Consider the following 10,000-nt stretch of genomic DNA (forward strand, 5'->3'; position numbering starts at 1 on the left):
TCAGCATGTCATCGTCAGTGCTGGCACAAGGCATCATGGGGCTGGTGGTGGCCTGCCGGCAGTACCCAAATGATGTCGTCAAAGAACTGATGCCATTCCTCCATCCTGGTCACTCCTTTGTTGTGTTTTCTCCTTATAAAGAGGTGAGGGTAAAGTTTCTTTTCTTTGTGGGGCTTTATCAATTCATTTTTGTTGTCTTGGCTTTTCTTTATTTATGCTTGAATTTATTCCTTTGCTGTGTTTGTTTTTTGGGGAAAGTAAAGCTTTAAGCAAATTTTTTGGTACTAATCTGAGGTTACATATCTTTTCACATACACATACATTTTCTGAACCACTCTCTTCATTTACTTTGGATATGTTATCTCATGCTACAATATAATATATGCTGGTGCTGACTTTCACACTTTTATAAATCAGACAATTGCAAAAAATCATATATGTTGTCTTGATTCTTGAAAATGGCTTGCATTTGTTTTTTCATGTGAGATGTAGAAAAATATTCTCTTCAAATACTTTATTGCTTGATAACTTAGTTCAATTGCTTGAGTTATTGAGCTTTGTCTTTGATCCCCAGTGTGCTGTAAGTCTCATTGACACATGTGTTGGTTTGTACAATTAACTATATCTTGCTTACAGTTCTTTTCTTTATATATCTTAGAGATACAGCATACCTACAACCCATCCTCCTTGTTAATAGTATGTTTGATTCCACAGCCTCTAATGGAACTGTATTCTGAGGTGAGGGCACTGGGAGGCACCAACATGAGGCTGAGTGAAACATGGCTGCGCCACTACCAGGTGCTGCCGCAGCGCACACACCCTGCCATCAACATGTCAGGTGGGGGAGGCTACCTTCTCTATGGTACTAAGGTCATCAAATAAACTTTGATGGTGTTTGATCATGTTTGCTCTAGGAGGTAAGGTCATGTTGAAAAGTTTTGATGCGATACGAGATAAGAAAAGCTCATGGGCGTCGATTCCTTCAGAGTAGTTGGGGGGACATGAGGGAGGAGGCAGCCAAATAGTAACAAACAACACATTTTAAAAATTTGCTAATTTCTGAGACATTCTGATGCCACATGCAGTGTATGTTAAGGCGTATTATAGTCCACATATGCTACTTGAAATTTAACAATGTCTTTTTTTTTTATTAAATATTGACTTCATTATAAAACCTTTTTATTTAATTAATGTACTGGTGAAACATAAAACATTAGTGGACAATTTACCACCAAAAGTTTGGGGTACAAATGATACTGTGTCCCCCTCAGTCTGAAAAGTGACACGGACATACTCCCCGTGTGACCCCAGCAATCAACGCCCATGGAAAAGCTCATAGTATTTTAAATAATTTTATTTTGTTTTATTTTTATTAATTGACTTATTTTTTACACATATTTGTTTTGTTTTCTTTTTTCCCAAAGCTTGGAAAATTGTTTTATATAAGATGTTGATATTCCTTATTTAGCTGCAAAAGACATATTTTTGTTTAGATGGTGTGTTACTGTTAGTTGTGCAATTGATTGTTTTGGTAATTGTTGTGTTGTAGAAATGTGAATATATTTGTCTTCCACTGACCTAGAAAAAAAATTCCAGCAAAATTTTAAGGTAAGAAATTCCAGGTAAAGTTATCTTGGCTAGCTTGGGTTGTTGGCTCAGAGGGGAGGTGTTTGTACTGAGGATGTCTTCAGTCGTGTTTTTTTTTTCTTTTCTTTTTGTATTTAATGCATTAGTTAGAGATGAGATCCACCAGTCAGGTTACAGAAGGGTAGAGGTGTTATTGCCTTCCAGTGCCTGAGAGATGTAATTGGTTTATACCACTTTGTTTTCAATTCATAATGACCGAGAATATTTTTATATCATATTTGTATATAATAGAAATAGATTCTGTCAATAAAATATTATTAACATATTTGGTTGGATTTTGTTATTTATTTTAATTATTAGATAAGCACACACTGCAAATGTGGAATGTTAACAAGTGATGAAAATAAGACAAATCTGTACTGAATTACAAAATAATTTTTCTTGTGGTACTGCACAAGAGCAATAATAGTTTGCACTATCATGGTCTTCCAGGATTCAGGAGAGGAGAGAACAGTTGTCCTGACATCTTTAACCTTTGCCTCTAGGAAGTGCTTTTCAGTATTGTTGTTTTTGACACCAGAGGCACCTTTGCTTTGGTGGATCCTGAGGAGGGATTGGACTCATAGCACAGGATATTCTTATTGAAATTTCCTCTTAAAAACCATAGCATTAAAAGCCTTACCAAACTACTTTTTTTGTTACTAGTTATGTGTTTTCTTATACAAGAATTGATTATACAAGCAACTCGAATGTAACATAAATGCTCGTATCATTGGGACCTCCTTGTATACATATTATCTCTCCTAGTCTTTTCATCAACACAGCTTGATTTTTTTTTAACTCCTTCATATCATTATCAGAAGATGTTTTCAAGCATTTCTCCATAACTTGATGAAACTCTCTAGGCATATGTTTCTAGATCACAGAGCTGAATTTAAACTGTGCTCATCACACCTTGACCTAACTGGATTTCAAGAGGTGTTGACTTTATATTGGTTACTATGTTGTAGAACTTACCCTGCACTCTTTTCAATATAATGAATACAAGATCACCTGATTGGAGTGATAAAAATACAAGTAATATTAGCTCAGTGGAGGTCTTTATTATAGAGTGATCCAAAAAACTTTGAGATGTCAGCAATGTCAATTACAACCAGAGAAAACCACAAAGAAATAATTTTGTTGCAGTATTACACTTTTGAGCTTCACTACAGTCAATTGCTACTATTTGGAATGTTTAAGATATATGCTAGGTAACTAAATGGACTCAAGTACTGTATATTATTAACAGTGCAAGTAGTGACACTCCTAGAGGAAGTGCCAGGGAGATTCATCACATCCTCTAGACATAATTGTGCACAAGATTATGTCTGCTAGGTTTATGAGATCAGTTTGTACTTTGAGGCTAAGCTCTGCTGGCCTGCAACTGTGATTAGAAAAGAGAATCAGACTTCTATGCCACTGCCTCCTCCTAATCATCTTCCTCCTCCTCCTCCTCCTCCTCCTCCTCCTCCTCCTCCTCCTCCTCCTCCTCCTCCTCCTCCTCCTCCTCCTTCTCTTTGTCCTCCTCCTCCTCCTCCTCTTTCTCTTTGTCCTCCTCCTCCTACTTCTTTTTCTTCTTCTTTTTCTCCTCCTCCTCCTCCTCCTCCTCTCATCTTCCTCTGCTTTCCAATATTACTATAGGTAACAGCTGATCTGAGAGGGATGCACAACACCTTCTTCCAGAATTGGTCATGGAGAACTAGCAACCAGCTATGCGTGTGCATTTTGAAGCTGTTAAGGAATCAGCCAGGTTCTGTTCACACCAAGTGCTGACCTGTACTGTCTTGTGTGTGAGTTTGGCACCAACACTGTCAGCTTGTCTGCAAGTTTCAAGTGTTGGAGCAGCTGAATTCATAAAAGAGCATTCCGTCTGCTGCCAAAGGATCAGTGGTAACTAGGGACACTCCATTCTCACTTGCCTGAAGGTGCAGATCTGATGGGAAATATAAGTGCATATATTTACTTTAAATTCTAATGTGTATCTATTTGTGTTGTAGCTGCTAATGTGTTCTGACTAATGATGAAGCACTGTGTCAACTGAATGTTAGTATGGTGCATGGGTACAGATTACTCTGATAGGTTTGGCTTCTTAGGGATGCGGTGGTGTAACGCATAAGGTGGTAAGCATGGGATCAGGCAGATGTCCACGCGTAGGTTCGAATTTCACCAAGTATGGCCTTGAAACTTTGCCATTTGTCGAGTAGTTTAAAGTTACCTACATGTCACCATGATATCCAGGCTCTAGGTGGTTACACCAAAGATGTGCCTGGGTGATGATATGGGCCCTAATATGGGTACCACTATAAATAAAATTGCCTGTACCATTAACTGGTGGAAACTTAACAGCACTTCCAATACTCTTCAAGTTACCTACAGGCACTATAGGCCAGGACATAAAGAAAAAAAAATTACTCATATAGTTAATTAATAGCTTTGGTTTAGATTAGCATTGCTGGAAAATTTATTGAAAGATGCATATTTCATTAACACTCTTGGATACAAAGTTGAATCATTAAAGTCATACATTTTTACAACAATTGGAAACTTTTCTTATGACCCAAACTCATTTACTTTAGAAACTTTATTTAAATAGTACTGTGTTTATTCTACTCTATCAGTAAAGAATTCACTTACCTGTGTTGATGTGCTTGATTTTTACAGTGTTGTCACCAGTGTAGGAACTAAGGTGGAAGAACTTGTTGTCAACTTGTGTCACATTGGCTGCCGCTGCCTCGCTGTTCTGTGGAGGAAGGCAGGTCTGTGTTGGATGTGAGGTGGTGGAAGGAGGAGGAAGAGGTGATGTGTGCAGTTATCAGTTAAACATATCCAATTACATTTGTGTCCAGCATTTTCATTGAATAACCCAAGAAAACTGGACATGGAGTAGTCTAGAAGAACTTTAGAGATCTAGGCATAAGTAGAGAGTCTGCTGGAAACTAAGCAGTGTGATGACTCGCCCTTAAGTGAAGAAAGACCACCACATCTTAGTGTGCGAAGCATTTCAAAATTATATCATTACCTCTCCTTCTTCAGGCAAAGAGACCTTTACCTTTTATTTGTCAATCTTTAGTCAATCCCACATTTACTAAGAAAAACTGTTGAAACATTAACCCCTTCAATACTGGGATACATTTTTACCTTTTAGATTTGCAAACAATTAAACCATTTTTTTTGACATTAGGAAGGATCTATGGAGGATTAACGGCCACAAGCTTCACTCTTTTAGCCCTCACACAAGTTTCTGAAACTGTATAAAATCACCAAATCATAAACAGAATGAATATGGAAACACGTCATGGTACTCAAGGGGTTAATGCTGACAGGATGAAATTGTGACTTACCACTAAAGAGAGGAAGCCAGAGGTGTTGGACTGAAGGTAGCTGCCTGTGTGAGCTTCCAGCATCACTACACTTCCTCCTCCAGTGTCTGCTAGGCTGTTAAACATGTGCACTCGGAAACACGCTGAGGAGAGTGCTTTCATTACTTGCCTTGCTTGGAAGATTAGTAGGAAATATTTTTTTTGCATTTCAACTCAAATGTGCAAAGTTCTAATCTGATTTTCCTTTAATACTTTACATTTTGTCAGGAGCCTTCCTCACAAGTAGGAATTTTTGTCATGCTCCACATAAATTAAGGTAGAAGTCCAAATTTAATTTCTCTCTCTCTCTCTCTCTCTCTCTCTCTCTCTCTCTCTCTCTCTCTCTCTCTCTCTCTCTCTCTCTCTCTCTCTCTCTCTCTCTCTCTCTCTCTCTCTCTCTCTCTCTCTCTCTCTCTCTCTCTCTCAAGAGACATCACAAGAGGAAAAAACATTGACACCACCATAAGTGACTGCAAGCTGGCTGCCAAACACCAGAACTCACCATGGTTAGCATGCTGTGTGCTCAGTCTGAGAGAGTTGCCTGCAGGGGTGGGCATGAGGTAGAGAGCATAGGGTCCTTCCATGCGAAACTTGACTTCCCTCGATCCTGCATATTGCACTGTTGCATCTTGGGTGGCTGAGCCTGAGCATTTGATAATTATGATTAGGTAAGAAAATAAGCTGATTTTTAAGCTTGTTGCAATTTAAGTAATGATGTAGACAGGAGTGGTAGTGGTGCAGTTAATAGAAGTTTGATGATGAGTATGTTCCAGTAGTAATAGAGAGAGAGAGAGAGAGAGAAAGAGAGCATACATACGTTTAGTTCTGAAAGCTCCTCCCCTCAATTTTCTCAGCATATTTTGGGTCTTCGGCACGTTGGGAAATCTTTGATGAACTTGGCGTGACCTTGTAATCTGGTGCAGGTGTCTGTGGTGCCTGTGGTGTCTGACATGTGAGCCTTGTGTGACCATGTTCCATGAAGCCTGCTCTGCTTTCCAGAGTTTTTCTTTAGCAAATCTTTTGATGCTACGTGTGAAAAAGATCCTTGCTTCTGTTGTAGGTGCTGAAGCTTCCAGTGGAGGGTTCATCCCTTCTGGACACCTCAGTCCCTGTAGTACAGTAAGCAAAGGTCATTGAGGCAGCTATGAATGGTGATGCATTTTAGCTTCTATTTGTTAATCATGTAATAAGCATTAACTCCTTCAGTACTGGAACACATTTCTACCTGGGGTTTGGGTATGATTAGATTATTTTATTGACATTAGGAAGGGTCTATGGAGATCAGAAGATTAATGGCCACAGTTTTCATTACTTGAACACCCATATGAGTTTCTGATGCTGCACAAAATCACCAAATGGTAACCAGAATGAATAGGAAAACACATCATGGTACTCAACGGGTTAAGAGTTTTCAAACAGACAAAATTGTAGACAGAAGGGAATGATCAGTTGTTCATATCATATTCATCGTTGCTGTTCTTGTCATCAGAAAAGAGAGGAAGGAAAGTCTAAGGAATGAAGACAACTCCTAGCATCACATATTCTAGAACTGCCCATCAATGATAGAATCACTTAGTCAACTTTAGAACGTGAAGAGGAAGGAAGTGAGAAGAGTTGTCTGTGTGTATAGTCCACTACTTAGGAGGCAGTCATGAAGGCAGTCTTTGTGCTCATGTGATTAATGAAGGAAGGATAGGCGGGTAATTCCTCCTCCTTCTCCTCCTCCTTCTTAACAAGGTCACAGAGCACTGCAACTAAACCTAGTGCACAGCAGGGCCAGACAAGCCTGTATTATTGCAAAGCTTCAGCAATGTACTTTGAATATTATTATTGTAAGTAGAACATTTGAACACTTCAGTAAATTTTGTTGTTTCATCCTATTTAGCACATGAACTATAATAAGAATAGTGCAAGACAGCAGTAATTTGTGACTCACCAATGAGCAAGGTGGTGGCAAGGGGTTGCTGGGTGAGGGACAGCCAGCCTTGGGTTGGAGTAGGGTGGCCAAGAGTCCTGTCTGAGGGAGGCCAGATCGAGGCCACTCACTGGTCATCCTCCCCACTGTCTTCAGCCTTGGCCTGATGGGTAAAAAAGGCACTTTTTTTTTTTACCTCTCTCTCTCTCTCTCTCTCTCTCTCTCTCTCTCTCTCTCTCTCTCTCTCTCTCTCTCTCTCTCTCTGAATATGTCAATGTGTGTGTGTTTATGTATATATATATATATATATATATATATATATATATATATATATATATATATATATATATATATATATATATATATATATTTTTTTTTTTTTTTTTTTTTAACAATATTACTAAAAGTGTACAGCATGTATGTATTTACATTTATGTGCGTTCGTACTTACGTAAGTACTGTACATACAGTACATTACACCTCTCAGTGGAGAGTAAGATTTGTATCAGTACACACGAGTGGTAGGGTGTTCTGTTCTCATCGTGGTGGTCGCGGCAGCAACTCAACCGAAGCATGTATGGATAAATCAGCACAATGGTTGTACCCCAAGGATTCCTGCACCCCCTATTCCCCAGCACCCTCCACCCCCACCCCTCTCTCTCTCTCTCTCTCTCTTCGTTTTGTAGTTGTTTCACATTACGCAGGTACTATACATAGATAGCGATACCTAGAAGTATGTGAGCCCAACAATTTCCGCGTGACAAGGGTTCCTACATTTCTCGCGACCCTCCTTCTATCTTCTAATTGAATGCATGATGAACCGTAACACTTAATTCACCAAACATCCACACTCGGAGTCAGGTTTTGTTTCACATCATGCAGCAACTCCACGTCCTCACGTCTCCAGTACCAAGTCAGTCCCCGTGAGGAGAGATGCGAGCGTGACATGTTTGGAATTTTGATGCAACTTTTAAGCAATTACTCTAAATATATGTTGTGAGTTCTGGGAGTGGAGTTCCCTAAGTTATGAGACCTTGAATGTTTCTGAGAAGTAGCATGTCTTCCTCATTACACAACACGCCGCCACCACAAGTAAAGCAAGATGATTTTACGGGCGTCACGTGGCTCCTCCTCAAGTTAATGAGAGTTGGTAGGATCTATTTTGATGTTTTGACTATAAATAGCAGGTTAATATTACATTCAATCAAGGACTGCGTTGTAAGTATGTAATTGAACACAATACAAGACACACTTCCATTATCATCCAAAATAGGAAAAATTTGGCCGCTTGACTACCTGGGAAGAAGATGGGTCACATGTACTGTGCATACTCTGAGCTTTGAATGAATATGATGACACTTCAATCAATAATCTGTGTAACTACAGATGTAAAGCAATTAGTTAATGTCACTATGTAGTGAGGCGTTCTAGGAATCTCCGTCATGGTCTATAAGAAGTAGGAAAAGCAGAAAATATTTTTTTCATCATTGGTTCAGATAAGAGTAGGCTGGCACATATCTAAAATATTTTCCCACGTCAATTTTTAAGAGTTCTCCCCAAACGGGCCTCAGAGCAGTTTGTGGGAGTTGTGTCCGCCTGCCCTCCCACCCGTCTCTGCCGCTCAGCCTGGAGACAACGAAATATGATACCTTGGCACTAGAGCACCGGGCGATCCCATCGCCTTAGTTATGTTATCTAGTCAGGCCGCCGTGGTGGAGCCTTGTCTGGCTTAGCTATAGTCGCTGTCCATGTTGTTCTCACCCTTAGCGCCACTTTTCTTGAAATTTATTAACATTGGTTTTATTCGAGAGAGTGCGTGCAGTGTTCTTTCTTTCATTTATTTTCTTTAACAAATAGCTGTGTTGTTCGTAGTGGTGTGTTCATCTGATAGACACACTGATCGACAGCACTGCCATCTTCACTAGATGGAGAGCGACAGTGAGGGGTGTGATGGTGTTCGAGAAGCGAGTGCGACATGTGAAGAAAGTTAAGGAGGTGCGAAAGAAAAGTATGACAGGGAGAAGAGGATTGTTGTGGTGAAGGGCTGAAGGAAGAAAGGTGTGTTCACCCTCTCACAAGAAAGAATGAGCATCCTGTTCAGCCCCCTCGCCCACCACAATCATAATTGGAGGTGTAGGATCAAGTACGAGTCATTCTTACCACGTGTACTGCACACATTGGCTATACAACTCAATTTTTCATTGTTTATTGTAGTTTACGTATTTTTGCCGATCACAGTCTCAGCTGAATAGGAACGGGAGAGATCAAGCGCACCTTTGGCCGCATCAAGGCCGGCGCTGTGTCCACAGGTTCACTGCACCTCACACAGCAAATCGAAATTTGTCAGACTTACCTTGCAGTGGACAATTCATAACAAACTGCGACCAGCATCAGACGGAGTATCCCCTGCATACGAGACAGCCAAAGTTCAGGCCATGTCCCGGCATGTTTCAAACAAGCAACTTTGAATATGCCCACTTTCAGTCACCCCTAAGATGACACCGCACAGTACACGCTTCTTCCCAGTGTTCAACAACACACGCAACACTCTCGACCACGTCGTGAAATTTATACTGGCGCGAGTTGCTGGTGGGCTTATTTCGTGTAGTTTATAGTTCATCACAAAATAGAGCAGAAAAAGTTGGCGGTCAGCGTGTGTAGTGGGGAGCCTGCCTCTCTCTCTCCCGTCTATCTGCGTACTGGAGGGTTTCCCCGGCCAACATTTGAGAAGGCATTCACTGTGATGGAATTTCCTGAAGTGATTCAAACAAATACTATTTCTTATACATCCGAAGAGGAACTGCAAACAATCTAGTTGAAATTAAGCAACAAAGAGGTGAAGTACTCCATTCAAATCACGAATTACGTATAAAACAAAACATATTACTAGAAAACAACTTTTGAAAGCAAAAATAAATATTAATGAAAGGCTCTATCAAAACCCATCAGAAGTGAATGGTACAAGTAGTGACGTGCTCGCTGAACCTTCACTTCCGTGCTTTTGGTGTACGTGAGAGGAGACAGATGACTTAATGACCAATACTATGGTAATGAACTCTTACTCTTAGAGGTCGCTGTGAATGTATGTGTTTGTTAG

At 40.1% G+C, this 10,000-nt stretch overlaps 2 protein-coding genes across 2 annotated transcripts in view; one reads left to right on the forward strand and one right to left on the reverse strand.

Annotated features, from left to right (window-relative positions):
* Positions 1-1,912, forward strand: part of LOC123499892 (tRNA (adenine(58)-N(1))-methyltransferase non-catalytic subunit TRM6-like) — a 13,884-nt gene extending 11,972 nt beyond the window's left edge. Inside the window, exons 10-11 of the mRNA XM_045248425.1 lie at positions 1-143; positions 715-1,912. The exon at positions 1-143 is cut by the window's left edge and continues 25 nt beyond it. Coding sequence (XP_045104360.1) covers positions 1-143; positions 715-882 — 311 coding nt within the window. The 3' untranslated portion in view covers positions 883-1,912. The remainder of the gene's footprint in view (positions 144-714) is intronic.
* A 758-nt stretch (positions 1,913-2,670) lies between these two features.
* On the reverse strand, positions 2,671-9,383 carry LOC123500052. The gene is made up of 7 exons (XM_045248673.1): positions 9,257-9,383; positions 6,925-7,066; positions 5,806-6,097; positions 5,491-5,631; positions 4,971-5,092; positions 4,264-4,369; positions 2,671-3,562 (listed from the first exon to the last, which is right to left on the reverse strand). The coding sequence occupies exons 1-7, from the start codon at positions 9,313-9,315 to the stop codon at positions 3,459-3,461; spliced, it is 966 nt and encodes a 321-aa protein (XP_045104608.1). The 5' UTR covers positions 9,316-9,383; the 3' UTR covers positions 2,671-3,458.
* Between the last annotated feature and the right edge of the window lie 617 nt (positions 9,384-10,000).

The sequence above is a fragment of the Portunus trituberculatus genome, chromosome 50, assembly GCF_017591435.1.
Source record: "Portunus trituberculatus isolate SZX2019 chromosome 50, ASM1759143v1, whole genome shotgun sequence".
Lineage (NCBI taxonomy): Eukaryota > Metazoa > Arthropoda > Malacostraca > Decapoda > Portunidae > Portunus > Portunus trituberculatus.